This window comes from Onychostoma macrolepis, chromosome 08 (genome assembly GCF_012432095.1).
Source record: "Onychostoma macrolepis isolate SWU-2019 chromosome 08, ASM1243209v1, whole genome shotgun sequence".
Classification (NCBI taxonomy): domain Eukaryota; kingdom Metazoa; phylum Chordata; class Actinopteri; order Cypriniformes; family Cyprinidae; genus Onychostoma; species Onychostoma macrolepis.
Window position 1 is genome coordinate 7,677,315 of NC_081162.1, and position 15,985 is coordinate 7,693,299.

At 36.5% G+C, this 15,985-nt stretch overlaps 1 protein-coding gene across 1 annotated transcript in view; it reads right to left on the bottom strand.

Annotated features, from left to right (window-relative positions):
* Positions 1–15,732, bottom strand: part of cacna1fa (calcium channel, voltage-dependent, L type, alpha 1F subunit a) — a 45,155-nt gene extending 29,423 nt beyond the window's left edge. The window contains exons 1-9 of the mRNA XM_058785940.1: positions 15,376–15,732; positions 13,904–14,096; positions 13,706–13,811; positions 6,706–6,845; positions 6,122–6,264; positions 5,862–6,014; positions 4,102–4,298; positions 918–1,021; positions 538–680 (exon numbers count right to left, since the gene is read on the bottom strand). Of these exons, the coding sequence (XP_058641923.1) occupies positions 538–680; positions 918–1,021; positions 4,102–4,298; positions 5,862–6,014; positions 6,122–6,264; positions 6,706–6,845; positions 13,706–13,811; positions 13,904–14,096; positions 15,376–15,394 (1,198 nt within the window). The 5' untranslated portion in view covers positions 15,395–15,732. The remainder of the gene's footprint in view (positions 1–537; positions 681–917; positions 1,022–4,101; positions 4,299–5,861; positions 6,015–6,121; positions 6,265–6,705; positions 6,846–13,705; positions 13,812–13,903; positions 14,097–15,375) is intronic.
* Between the last annotated feature and the right edge of the window lie 253 nt (positions 15,733–15,985).

Sequence of the window (15,985 nt, forward strand, 5' to 3'; positions counted from 1 at the left end):
TGTTTTCTTATTTAAAGAATTTGGCACTGACGATTCCAACGTGAGTTTTGAGCAAGTGTAGAGTTGCTCTTGTTGTTTGTCATTTCTCCGATCACAAATGCAGACATGTTAATGTTTACGCGGCACGATGCAACGTGACGCGTAAAAAGACAGTATAAGTCTATTATACTTTTATATTTAACAGTTTCAATAGAAGTAATTATGGAATTACATATAAAGATGTACTGCTTGGGCCCAGTCCTGCTGAGCCAAAAATGCAAAAGATCAGCAAATTACATTTAATGTATTTTTAAATTATAAAACATTTTCATGTAATTGTGATTAACATGCAATTAAGTGTCTAAAAACATTAAGTATATTCATTCTTTATACTTTTTTTAAAAGTATGCAAGAATGTACGGCTTTTTCACATGGGTGGAAATTACATTCGGCCATTTTCATTGGGCAAAAGTGTTTATTTATAATTTATGCGCTCACTGTCTGTTTTGATTGTGTGATCATAATGTAAAGAGGAATGCTAAATAAAGCTTATATTACGTTTATTTCCATCCTCATCCATGTCCTCTGCTTCAATGAGCCAGTCCATGTAGCCGATCATATCCTCCTCCATCTGCTGTTTCTCCTGGGCCTTCTGCAGCTCACCACGACACACGGCCTTCTCTCTCTCTTTAGAGAACTCACTGTGATGTGAAAGAGACACATGCATTACAATATGTACAGTAATGCCCAACAAATGATACCACAAGTCGCCCTTAACCTTAAGTCACATATATTTACATATGCAACAGAGGATGGAGCTTTTCATTTTCACCATCAGTCTACAATAAAAAACATTTACCATACTACACTAGATTATTAAAAAAAAACATATATATGAGTTAAAAGGCTTAAAATGGATCAGGGCTGGAGTCACTTACCCGCTCAACACACCCAACACAAGATTGAGGACAAAGAAAGATCCAAAAATGACCAGAGACACAAAATAAATCCAAGGCAGCTCAAACCCGATGGAATCATTCATCTGAAAGAAACATTGCAGATGAAAGGAAAAAACAAAAAAAACAATAAGATGTTATATGCTGTCAAGTGTTTTTATGAGTGGCATAGTCACAGTCAAGGTTAGTAAGTAATTCTATGTAGTGCTGTTATTGTTACATAAAACTAAAAACTGGAATGAAAATTTAGAATTGGAGTATAATAAAAATATGAACATAACAAAAAAAGAAAATTAATCAATGGAAATGGAAATTAAAAATGTTGCCTTGGCAACTAACTGAAAATTAATTTGAGGTACTAAAATGATCAAATAAAAAAATAAAAAAAAATAAAAAAGGTAAATTGAAATCTAATGATAAGAGCACATAACAAAATTACTATAACTTTATCCTAAAATTAAAATGAAAACTGAAAAATATAAATCAAATGGTAATTTAAAATATGAATACATTTAATACAATTATAATTAAGACAAATTTTATAAATAATACTAAAACAACACTGATTGTATCACATTAGTCAGAATTTTACAAGTATAATATTTAAACATTTAGGCTATAGACAATCTGTTTTTAATAAAACATTAAGGGATTAACTGAAATTATTTTCTGATGTAAATATTTACTGGTGTTCTGGCAGACTCTTCAATGTAAGCATGTATAATGTGTATTGGGCTGATGATATCAAAAATCTCTTACACACAAACACACACACACACACACAAATATATATATATATATATATATATATAGATAGATAGATAGATAGATAGATAGATAGATAGATAGATAGAGAGTGTACAACTTGTATAACAGTGTAAATTTGCTGTCCCCTCAAAATAACTCAACACACAGCCATTAATGTCTAAACCGCTGGCCACAAAAGTGAGTACACCCCTAAGTGAAAATGTCCAAATTGGGCCCAATTAGACATTTTCTCTCCCCGGTGTCATGTGACTCGTTAGTGTTACAAGGTCTCAGGTGTGAATGGGGAGAAGGTGTGTTAAATTTGGTGTTATCGCTCTCACTCTCTCATACTTGTCACTGGAAGTTCAACATGGCACCTCATGGCAAAGAACTCTCTGAGGATCTGAAAAAAATAATTGTTGCTCTACATAAAGTTGGCGTAGGCTATAAGAAGATTGCCAAGACCCTGAAACTGAGCTGCAGCACGGTGGCCAAGACCATACAGCGGTTTAACAGGACAGGTTCCACTCAGAACAGGCCTAGCCATGGTCGACCAAAGAAGTTGAGTGCACGTGCTCAGCGTCATATCCAGAGGTTGTGTTTAGGAAATAGACGTATGAGTGCTGCCAGCATTGCTGCAGAGGTTGAAGGGGTGGGGGGTCAGCCTGTCAGTGCTCAGACCACATGCCACACACTGCATCAAATTGGTCTGCATGGCTGTCGTCCCAGAAGGAAGCCTCTTCTAAAGATGATGCACAAGAAAGCCCGCAAACAGTTTGCTGAAGACAAGCAGACTAAGGACATGGATTACTGGAACCATGTCCTGTGGTCTGATGAGACCAAGATAAACTTATTTGGTTCAGATGGTGTCAAGCGTGTGTGGCGGCAACCAGATGAGGAGTACAAAGACAAGTGTGTCTTGCCTACAGTCAAGCATGGTGGTGGGAGTGTCATAGTCTGGGGCTGCATGAGTGCTGCCGGCACTGGGGAGCTAGAGTTCATTGAGGGAACCATGAATGCCAACATGTACTGTGACATACTGAAGCAGAGCATGATCCCCTCCCTTCGGAGACTGGGCCGCAGGGCAGTATTCCAACATGATAACGACCCCACAACCTTGCTAAAGAAGCTGAGGGTAAAGGTGATGGACTGGCCAAGCATGACTCCAGACCTAAACCCTATTGAGTATCTGTGGGGCATCCTCAAACAGAAGGTGGAGGAGCGCAAGGTCTCTAACATCCACCAGCTCCGTGATGTCGTCATGGAGGAGTGAAAGAGGACTCCAGTGTCAACCTGTGAAGCTCTGGTGAACTCCATGCCCAAGAGGGTTAAGGCAGTGCTGGAAAATAATGGTGGCCACACAAAATATTGACACTTTGGGCCCAATTTGGACATTTTCACTTAGGGGTGTACTCACTTTTCTGGCCAGTGGTTTAGACATTAATGGCTGTGTGTTGAGTTATTCTGAAGGGACAGCAAATTTATACAAGCTGTACACTCACTACTTTACATTGTAGCAAAGTGTCATTTCTTCAGTGTTATCACATGAAAAAATATAATAAAATATTTACAAAAATGTGAGGGGTGTACTCACTTCTGTGCGATACTGTATGTATATATATATATATATATATATTCCTGTAGCTCAAATAGTAGAGCATGGCGCTAGCAACGCCAAGATCATGGGTTCGATTCCCAGGGAAAGCAAGAGCTGATCAAATGTAAAAACTGTAACTTGAATGCAATGTAAGTCGCTTTGGATAAAAGCGTCTGCTAAATGCATAAATGTAAATATATATGTAAAAAATAATTGACGACGGGCTGTTGGATTATTAGAAAAATAATGCACACCCAAGGTGGTGATGCATTATTTTTCTAATAATTCAACGGTCTGGAGTCAATTATTCCACTTATACTACGGTTACCACACCTCAAGACATCGATCAGATGATATATTCCAAGGCATTCGTCCGGTTTTACAACCTAAAATGCTATTGTGAGTCGGATAATTTTTTCCGTATCTCATCCAACGCTTTGGTTGCTAATTCCAAAACGTCATTTTAAACCTAGTAACGAGGCTTGAGCCGTTGATAGCAGACTGCAGCTAATAAATAAGTTATTAGAGAGAGAGAGAGAGAGAGAGAGATATTACCTCTGTGAGTCTCTCGGCAGTGTCTCTAGTAATAGTGAAACTACGTTCATTTTCTATATAATTAGCACATTTTTGTAAATATATAAATATATATTTATAATATATGTTTACAATTAGCAAATTTTTGAGCTGATTTAATATTGCATAAATCAGAAAGAAGGAACTCAAATAATCGTCTATTTTAATTCCAATAAATTATCCTGTTTGTGTAACATTAGCAACTATTACTTAAAAAATGAAGAGTGAAATATGGAGATCAGGCCGTACCCAGTAAAGCACATCAGTCCAGCCCTCCATAGTAATGCACTGAAATACAGTCAGCATGGCAAAGAAGATGTTGTCAAAGTTGGTGATGCCTCCATTGGGTCCCTCCCATCCTCCCCGGCACACGGTGTTGTTCCCCACACAGAAACGACCATTACCAGCAAAAGCGCATGGTGTGGGATCATCATCCACCATTAGATCTTTTCACATGAAAACAAACACAATTTAGTATGCTTTATACTATTAACAATGAACAAACATCCATTTAGAGGACAGACCACCAAAAAATTTAAATTCTGTCATAATTTATTCACCCCCATGTCATATTCATTTTTGAAACAAAAGTTAAGATATTTTTAATGAAACCTGAGAGGTTTCTGCCCCTGTATTGAAGGTACAGGTAACCAAAATTTTAAAGATACAAAAATGTTATAAGGTGTCATAAAATGCATTTAAATGTGGTTAATCCAAGTCTTGTGAAGAGAGATTTGATCACTTTATATGATGAACAGGTTTAATTTAAAGGGGTCATATGACGTTGCTAAAAAGAACATTATTTTGTGTATTTGGTGTAATGCAATGTGTTTGTGCGGTTTAAGATTAAAAAAACACATTTGTTTCCACATACTGTACATTATTGTTGCTTGTCTATGCCCTGCCTTTCTGAAGCGCATCGATTTTTACAAAGCTCATCGTTCTGAGAAGCGAGGTGTGCTCTGATTGGCCAGCTATCCTGTGCGTTGTGATTGGCCGAATACCTCAAGCGTGAGACGAAAATGTTACGCCCCTTACCATAATGTGATGCCGTGTCCCGGCGCGACGACACAAAAACAATAAAACCCATTATAAACGAGGCGTTTGTTGCATCCAGTGGGGACATAATTACTGATTATAATGATTTATATGTTTTTTTTAAACATTACCATGTCTGCATTTGTGATCGGAGAAATGACAAACAACAAACGCTACTCTACACTGCTCAAAACTCGTGTTTGAATCGTCAGTGGCAAATTCTTTAAATATGAAAACATATTTACAGGCTGTGAGTCAGAAGCGCCAGACTGTCCTTGCAAAGTTGGAATTGCCCCACTTTATAGAAACAGCCTTTGAGAAAAGCTGGCAGGCTACTCCCAGGTTCAGGAAATAGTCCTCCGTAAAATGCGCTGCACACACTCTAATATTTGGGTTGAACTGCTCTGGAACAGTGTTGTAAATACAACTTAACCACTGACTTCTAGTTGTGTCCTCTTTTGGAAGCCCAAACAAAGTAGTTTCGCTTTCACAACGAAACATACCGACTCCAGGACATGGCGCCGGCGGCAGCAACAATACTGCAGTGAGAATAAAAATCACGCCCTCTTTCTTTGCGTATGCATTTGGGCTGTGTTTTGCAAATCTCCCCACACCGTGACGTAGACATGTGGGGGTGTGTTTGAATGAGCCGTTTTAGGAGGGCATGGTCGAGTCTTTTATAAGAATATCTCTTTGGTTTTGAGACTTTAGTCTTTGCAACTTCAGGGATCTTATCTATGCACAAACAGCTTGTAACACTCCAAAGAGTAAGGAAAACTTGAAATTGCATCATACAACCCTTTTAAGCTTTTATGTGTATGTACGTATGTTGATCATGTTGATGTATGTTGGGTTTGGAACTTTAGTCAGTGAACCATGACAGAATTTTATTTTTTGGGAGAACTGTGTCCCCTTGCAAATAGAGTGGCATTGCAGACAGCTGTGTAAAAGCCTGTGTTTGCACTTCTCACCTGTCCCTACATAGTAGCAGGTCTTGTGCATCTTGCCTATGAAGAGCTCCAGCCCAATGATGGCGTAAATGATGATGACAAACATGACCAGCAGACCGATGTGGAGCAGAGGCACCATGGCCTTCATGATGGAATTCAACACAATCTGCAGACCTGCAAACATCACAACATGAATCACAATCACTGCAGATGTGGGAATTAGACTCAGTCAGCACTGTGTGAACAAATGTCCAGTCGGGAGAACACACACACACACTTACTTGGCACACCGGACACGAGCCGCAGGGGTCTCAGTACTCTGAAAGCTCTCAGGGCTTTGACATCCAGACCTCCTGGTTTACCTGCTGCGTGATGGGCCTCTCCTGGTTTGTGCTCTCCCATCTCAGCTATAACGCTGAAAAGACTGCAAATGGAGCACACAAACCTGGTGAGCTCTACTGTCAGTTAAGTATATCATGTAGCCCTCAACTCTGTCTTGATTAAACCAATTAAATAAAAAAATTAAAATAATGAAAAATTGAAAATAAATAAATCAATTAATTAATTAATTAAATTAAAGTCTTTATATAAAGTTACATTTATAAGTATGTCCAACTTTACCCAAATATATACAGCAAATTCACATAAAGCAATATATAATATATATAGCATATCTCAACTGCTATATTATTGTCCTGTCCTAATCTGCTAAATGCAACTATAGAACATGAAGATATCATAAACATAAAGGTCATGATTTCCTGTAAATCTGCTTTGAAACAATGAGTATTGTGAAAAGCACTATACAAATAAATATAACTTGACTTGAATTTGGAAGTATTATTTCAAGTAACCTCACACATACCCCACAATGACAATGACAAAATCCAACAAGTTCCAGCCGCTGCGGATGTAGGCGCTGGGATGCATGACCAGACCGTACGCGAGAATCTTTGTGAATGTTTCGATGGTGAAAATGACCAGAAACACATACTCCACTTGTTCCTAGGAATAATTAAGGTAGTAAGTACAAGAGAAATAAAATATCTATGACTGAGCTGAAATCAATAGTTTTACTACTTTTAAACAGTTTCTATTTCTTTAAATTGCTGCATCATGTTGTGCCAAATAACTAATAAATATGATAAATCTTAAAATCCCCCACAAATATAGGCTATATATAGATAGTTTGGGATCAAATTGTGCAATATTTTTACAATTTAAAATGACTGTTTTCTATTTTAATATACTTCAAAATATAATTTATTTCTGTGATTCAAAGCTCAATTTTCATCAGCTATTACTCCAGCCATTTCTCCAGTCTTTAGTGTACAAAATCCTGGTAACACTTTACAATAAGGTTCATTAGTTAACATTAGTTAACAACATTAGTTAACATGAACTAAGAATGAACAATACTTCTACAGCATTTATTAATCTTAGTTAATGTTAATTTCAGCATTTACTAATGCATCATTAAAATCTCAAGTTGCGTTTGTTAACATTAGTTAATGCACTGTGAACTAACATGAACAACTGTATTTTTATTAACTAACGTTAACAAAGATGAATAAATAGTGTACTAAATGTATTGATCATTGTTTGTTCATGTTAGTTAATACATTAACTAATGTTAACAAATGACACCTTATTGTAAAGTGTTACCAAAATCCTTCAGAAAACTGATTAAAATTGATTGATAAAAAGTTACAAAAACCAGCTTTTATTTAAAATATAAATCTTTTCTAATGATATAAGTCTTTACTATCACTTTTTATCAATTTAACACATCCTTGCTGAATAAAAGTTTTAATTTCTTTAAAAGAAAGAAAGAAAAGCATTACTGACCCCAATCTTTTGAACAGTAATGTATTTTGTGACAAAAGATTTCTATTTTGAAAAAAAATTTTTTTATATATATATATATATATATATATATACAGGTGCATCTCAATAAATTAGAATGTTGTGGAAAAGTTCATTTATTTCAGTAATTCAACTCAAATTGTGAAACTCGTGTATTAAATAAATTCAATGCACACAGACTGAAGTTCTTTTAATTGTGATGATTTTGGCTCACATTTAACAAAAACCCACCAATTCACTATCTCAACATTAGAATACTTCATAAGACCAATAAAAAAACATTTTTAGTGAATTGTTGGCCTTCTGGAATGTATGTTCATTTACTGTATATGTACTCAATACTTGGTAGGGGCTCCTTTTGCTTTAATTACTGCCTCAATGCGGCGTGGCATGGAGGTGATCAGTTTGTGGCACTGCTGAGGTGGTATGGAAGCCCAGGTTTCTTTGATAGTGGCCTTCAGCTCATCTGCATTTTTTGGTCTCTTGTTTCTCATTTTCCTCTTGACAATAACCCATAGATTCTCTATGGGGTTCAGGTCTGGTGAGTTTGCTGGCCAGTCAAGCACACCATTTAACCAACTTTTGGTGCTTTTGTGGGCAGGTGCCAAATCCTGCTGGAAAATTAAATCAGCATTTTTAAAAAGCTGGTCAGCAGAAGGAAGCATGAAGTGCTCCAAAATTTATTGGTAAACGGGTGCAGTGACTTTGGTTTTCAAAAAACACAATGGACCAACACCAGCAGATGACATTGCACCCCAAATCATCACAGACTGTGGAAACTTAACACTGGACTTCAAGCAACTTGGGCTATGAGCTTCTCCACCCTTCCTCCAGACTCTAGGACCTTGGTTTCCAAATGAAATACAAAACTTGCTCTCATCTGAAACGAGGACTTTGAACCACTGGGCAACAGTCCAGTTCTTCTTCTCCTTAGCTCAGGTAAGACACCTCTGACGTTGTCTGTGGTTCAGGAGTGGCTTAACAAGAGGAATACGACAACTGTAGCCAAATTCCTCGACACGTCTGTGTGTGGTGGCTCTTGATGCCTTGACCCCAGCCTCAGTCCATTCCTTGTGAAGTTCACCCAAATTCTTGAATCGATTTTGCTTGACAATCCTCATAAGGCCACGGTTTTCTTGGTTGGTTGTGTATCTTTTTCTTCCACACTTTTTCCTTCCACTCAACTTTCTGTTAACATGCTTGGATACAGCACTCTGTGAACAGCCAGCTTCTTTGGCAATGAATGTTTGTGGCTTACCCTCCTTGTGAAGGGTGTCAATGATTGTCTTCTGGACAACTGTCAGAGCAGCAGTCTTCCCCATGATTGTGTAGCCTAGCCTAGGCACCATTTTGAAGGCTCAGGAAACTTTTGCAGGTGTTTTGAGTTGATTAGCTGATTGGCATGTCACCATATTCTAATTTGTTGAGATAGTGAATTGGTGGGTTTTTGTTAAATGTGAGCCAAAATCATCACAATTAAAAGAACCAAAAACTTAAACTACTGCAGTCTGTGTGCATTGAATTTATTTAATACACGAGTTTCATAATTTGAGTTGAATTACTGAAATAAATGAACTTTTCCACGACATTCTAATTTATTGAGATACACCTGTATATATATATATATATATATATATACACACAACCCAAATTCCGGAAATGTTGGCAAATTTTTTAAATTTGAATAGAACATAGAGAACATAACAAATGTTTAAATGGAAAAATGTTACACTTTTATCCACTAAATGAGCTCATTTCAAATTTGATGCCCACTGTAGGTCTCAAAAAAGTTGGCACAGACATGTTCACAAGTCTCTGAGGTCCAAGTCCAAGTCAAGTCTCAAGTCTTTAATGTAGAGTCCAAGTCAAGTCTTACGTCTTTGAGGTGGAGTCCAAGTCACGTCTCAAGTCTTTGTTCTATTTATTAACAACAGTTCTTTCAGCCAGTAATTGAGGCTAAATCCGTTTTGAAATACTGATTTCATATGATTTTCTCAAAAAAAACTTTAACAAAATTTAAGACAAATTAGAAATGAAAAGGTGTCAATTTATTGTCAGAAAAAATGCTGCACATTTCTTTGTAAAATTGAAATGTGTCAAACAACAAAACTAAATTGAAATTTTAAAACAAACCCCAATCATTCAAATAAATAGCACAAATACAAGAAATCTCATATAAACAAACAAAGGCTTTGTCTGTGCTCTTTTTCAATTTAAAATTAGAAGCAACCACTGTATTTTAAACACAACACAATCCAAACAAAGAGGCTGCATACATGCAGCATGAGCAGTTTTTAATCTAAATTGGATTGCATAATTTCGAAATTTGAAGCAAAAACAAAATGGTCTGACTTTAGTTTTGTGAAACTATTCTACATAAAACATCTGCACGAAACAAAACAGCAGACGGGCTGAATTAGTAAGCAAATTCAGTCTCTGCCAGCAGGTGGCGCTTGAACATCAATTAAACATAGTTTCCTTGGTTGCCGCTGTAAACAAAGCAGCACTGTGGTTATGAAAGCTACTTTGATATGCATTATACAGAGGCAAGATGAGAAGAAAATACCATCTAAACTTTTCTAAAGTCAGAGATTCATTCATATAAACTCCCATACCAAATGACTTGCGTTTTTTACGAGTCTCACGAGTCACGAGTCCAAGTCAAGTCCCAACTCTTTATTTATGCGACTTAAGTGCGACTCGAGTCCAAGTCCCAGACTCGAGTTTCCATCTCTGAGTTGGCACGGGGGCAACAAAGGGATGAAAAAGCAAGAAATTTTGAAAAGATTCAGCTTGGAAAAGATCTAGCAACTAATTAAGTTAATTGACATCAGGTCTGTAACATGATTAGCTATAAAAGGGATGTGTTAGAGAGGCAGAGTCTCTCAGAAGTAAAGATGGGCAGAGGCTCTCCAATCTGTGAAAGAGTGCATAAAAAGATTGTGGAATACTTTAAAAACAACGTTCCTCAATGTCAAATTGCAAAGGCTTTGCAAATCTCATCATCTACAGTGCATAACATCATCAAAAGATTCAGAGAAACTGGAGAAATCTCTGTGCATAAGGGACAAGGCTGAAGACCTTTGTTGGATGCCCGTGGTCTTCGGGCCCTCAGACGACACTGCATCGGGCCCAGGAATACTTCCAGAAACCACTGTCGGTAAACACAAACCACCGTGCCATCTGCAGATGCCAGCTAAAGCTCTATCATGCAAAAAGGAAGCCATATGTGAACATGGTCCAGAAGCGCCGTCATGTCCTGTGGGCCAAGGCTCATTTAAAATGGACTGTTTCAAAGTGGAAAAGTGTTCTATGGTCCAACGAGTCCAAATTTGACATTCTTGTTGTAAATCACGGACACCGTGTACAATGTGCTAAAGAGGAGGGAGACCTTCCAGCATGTCATCAGCGTTCAGTTCAAAAGCCAGCATCTCTGATGGTATGGGGGTGCATAAATGCATACGTTATGGGCAGCTTGCATGTTTTGAAAGGCACTATGAATGCTGAAAGTTATATAAAGGTTTTAGAGCAACATATGCTCCCCTCCAGACGACGTGTATTTCAGCAGGACAATGCAAAACCACATACTGCAGCTATTACAACAGCATGGCTTCGCAGCTGGAAACCTATATCAGACAAGAATGAAACCAATATTCCAGCACCAAAACTCCAGAAACTCATAACCTTGATGCCCAGACGTCTTCAAACTGTTTTGAAAAGAAGAGGAGATGTTACACCATGGTTAACATGCCCCCGTCCCAACTATTTTGAGACCTGTAGCAGGCATCAAATTTGAAATGAGCTCATTTATTTATTATTTTAAATAATAATATTTCACAATATTACTGTTTTTTTCTGTATTTGTGATCAAATAAATTATTAAAAAAATCTCCTGCCCTGATGAGCAATAGAAATTTCTTTAAAAAACATTGAAAATCTTACTGATCCCAAACTTTTGAACAGCAGTGTATAATGCTTGAGAAGCAATTTGATCTAAACACACACACTCACTCTCCCTTTCACCTGATTTCCCTTAACACACATTGCTGAGCTCATTAGCTTTCTGCCCTCTTGACCCACTCAGTACTAAGCTAAAGCTAAAGGCTGAAGGTGCTCTAGGTATCCCACACATTATTCCATCCGTACACTGCAGACACTACTGACTCAACAGACATCAGTGTAACACCACGGCTGACCTGGAAATGTCAGTATATGAGCAAAGAGTTCTATATAGAGAATAACTTAATCCAGACGGATGGTGTTGTGTAAGAAAAATAAAAAACAGACAAAAAATAGAAACAGAAGCACGGATACAATCTAAAAGCAACAAGCATTACGATTTGTTGGAATCATTAATGTCTATATTAAATTTTCAGTCACAGAGTAGATCACATGTAGGACAATGAGCGAGCGGCCATAGTGAGAGAACAGATGGTCAATACTCTTATCCTGTTTGGTATTCAGAGCTGTCAGTCAAACTTCAAGCCTAATGCAATTATAGTGTTGCACCGAACATGGGCAGCCCTAAAGAACTTTCTGACCTTCTTTTTATTGCATACCCTCAGTTTCACATGCAGATCATTAAAAAAAAAATCTAGCACAGGCATGTTGTTCAGCCAGGGCTCATGTAGAAACCTTTAAGTACTTTCCATAACAACGCTGTGTCCTAACCTGGTGCAACGTGACAAGTCTGACTAAACACAAAATCGCTGGATAACATGCAGTTATGTGGCTCAAGATTTTGTGGCTCAATGAGATTTTAAAATGTGTGCGACTAACCAGCAAGACATCGCAGTAGTAGAAACCAAGTAGCCTATTCGATTAAATGTCCTGTCACTAGTCACGGTTCAAGACTTCGTGTAAAAGTTAGTATATACACAAATGGCAGAATTTGTGTACAAACAATACATATTCATAAAACATTCCCGTTAAGACAATAAGAAATGGATAATAAAATGTTATACTATGTAATACTATTTTTGTCTAAAAATAAATTAATAATAAAACAGTAAAAGCTAAAATAACTTTAAAAGCTACAAGTGAGTTTAGGCATTACAATATTGACCATATTGGATATTTATGGTTTATATATAGCACATAGATTTTACAATAAGGTCTCATTTGTTAACATTAGTAACAATGAGCAATACATGTTACAGCATTTATTAACCTTTGCTAATATTAGTTAATAAAAATAAGTGCTGTCAAACGATTAATCGTGATTAATCGCATCCAAAATAAAAGTTTTTGTTTATATAATGTGTACTGTTTACAGTATGTGTACTGTGTATATTTATTATGTATATATAAATACAAACACATACAGTATATATTTTGAAAATATTTACATGTATATACATTTATATATTTATATTCTTATATTTTATATTATATACAAATATATTTAATATATATACATAACAGATTTTTCTTAAATATATACATGCATGTGTTTGTATTTATATATACATAATAAATATACACAGTACACACTCGTATATTATGTAAATAAAAACTTATTTTGGATGCGATTAATCGCGATTAATCGTTTGACAGCACTATGCTCATGTTATTTCACAGTGCAATAACAAATGTTAACAGATACAATTTTTAATCTTAAATATGCATTAAACGAACTAAGATTAATAAATGCTGTAGAAGTATTGTTGTTAGTTCAGGTTAAATAAAATTAACACATGAAACCCTATTGTAAAGTGTTATAAATATAAACAGACTGTATATAAAAATAAGGTATACAGAAGTAGGATGTATTTTAATGTTATGGCTGAATTTAGGTATTGATCACATAGATCCAAAAATATTTTCTCTAAATATTTCTCTTCTCTCTTTGTCTCTCTCTCTCTATATATATGTGTGTGTGTCAGCAGCTAAATGTGCTTGGGTGGGGCACAAAGTTATATTATGTGGTATTTTTTGCTGGGGCAATCAGTTTTCACTCAATGTGGCAAATCATGGTAATGTTGGCAATGCACACTCACCAGATTGTGGTTGGTGGCATTGGAATCGTCTTCAGGAAATGGTTTGGACACACCAAGGGCAACACAGTTGGCAAAGATGGCCAGTAAAATGAATATATCAAAAGGCTTAAAGGTCTTAGGTCAAGGAAACAACTGTCTTGAAAACATACAAGAGAATGCACAAGGTTTGCACATACACACACTTGGGCAGAAGGATATTTCCACTCCACCAGGGCCAGTGCTGCCATGCGTATTGGGTTGCTGAGAGTCAGGCAGCACAGAGCTCTGGGTGCACGCAGGGCTGATTTGTTAGCTTGTGTGTGCTTCTTGGCTCCTCCAGCTCTCCTTTGCCCTGCAGAACCTGTTGAGTTGAGTGTGTCCGTCTTGCTGGGGTCAGCCAAACCGACCCCATCTGAAATAAAGGGTTTTCTTATTAAAACTATGTTGCCAACAAATGACAACATTAATTCAAATATTAAAGGATAAGTTCACTCAAAAAAGAAAATCTCTCCAAACATATATACATTTTTTCTTCTGTAGAACAAATAAAATAAAAAAGAAAGAAAGTGAATGAGGGCTGACAGTAGCACTTTGGTTTACGGACCAATTCTTACTATTAACTAGTTGCTTATTAGTATGCATATTACTAGAAGGCTGTTTGTAACTCATAAAGCACATATTAAGGCCTCATTCTGCATGACCATATTTTAGATCCCTAAATCCTACCTCATACCTAAACTTAACAATCATCTGACTAACTATTAATAAGCAGTAAATTAGGAGCTTATTGTGGCAAAAGATGTAGTCAATAATTAGTTAATAGTGAGAACTGGTCCCCAAACTAAAGTGTGACCAAATTGACAAGCTACAAACCAGCACATTATTCAAATATTTTCCTTTGTGTTCATATGTGTTCAGAATCAATAATGACAAAATTTTCATTTTTGGGCGAACTCTGTAATCACATCAACTCACATCTCAAAACACAAAAGTGATACCAAAAATAAGTATTCAAGCTAAACTATAATATACATATTATAAACAATAAAATAAGATATATTAGCATCCAGTAAGATTTATGTGATTAGTTTCTAAAGTTCAGAGACTATGATGTTTAATAAACATTATGCATTGAAAATAGTCTCCAGGCAGCCTCTTCAAAAACAATGGCTACACTGCATTCTAGTTAACCATACATAGATATGAGTCTTAAATTTTGCATTCCCTATTCAGCATAACCTTATAAAAATGTTAAGTAAGGAAAGAGGCCAGATGTGGCCAACACTGAAGTAGGCTACAGTTAAGAAGCCTTATAAGGGATCGGGCAGAACTAGTGACCTAGTTCTAAGAGAAAAGTACAGCTAGTATTTGATACTCCAAGAACACAATGCCCAACTCGACATATTTCACTACGATTGCTGTAAAAGGATTATTAAAACATCTATCTATCTATTGCAAGAAATGCAAGGATGTGAACTGCCAATGCAAACATGTAATTAAAAATTTGAAGAAATTGTTACTGCACCTAAAATTTATGGGCTAATTTCTATATTTTAATTTTAAAATGTAATTAGCCAATAACGTGTTTATTATTTTAGTTGAATAATGACAAACGTCTGTTCTGCGTAATGCCTGTCTACTGTAAGCTACTGACAGTGTTTCCAGTGCAGGTGTTGTGTTATATCACTCACCTTTCGGTACCGCATCCATGTCCACAACTTCTTCAGCACCGTCTGCTGCTTACTCACACGAAGTCACATGAAACAATAACTTATAACAGCTTTCATATCTATTGACTGTATCTATCGGGATGAGCCGCGTCGCGAGCAAACAGGTGAAACAAAAGCTCACGCGCGCCGCACTGAAAACACGCAACTCAAATCACGTAAATTAAAAGCTAGCTCCAAAGACCAAAACATTTTTTTCTTAAATATATTTATACGAATAAAAACACGTGGACTGTTCTATGTGTTACACTCATTAAGGAAAATGAATGTATAATCTATCCTCGTGTGACCGCAGGTCCCGGTGCAGCAAGGATTAGTTAATGTGAGCCGGTTAACGGGGATGATTGCGCTGAAACCTTTCAAAAGGAGGTGGAGACACGGGGACAATTTTGGACGCCTTGAAGCATGTTAACCAAATATGTTTAAGTTTTTTTCAGTTAACAATTTATTTATTTATTTTAATCGGAGAAAAAGAAAAACGGAACATGAAACGAAACTATACTTTACGAGTCACATTCCTATACTATAAATTCATTTGAGTGATCACAGCGCCTCTAAGCGGTACCAGATGAAA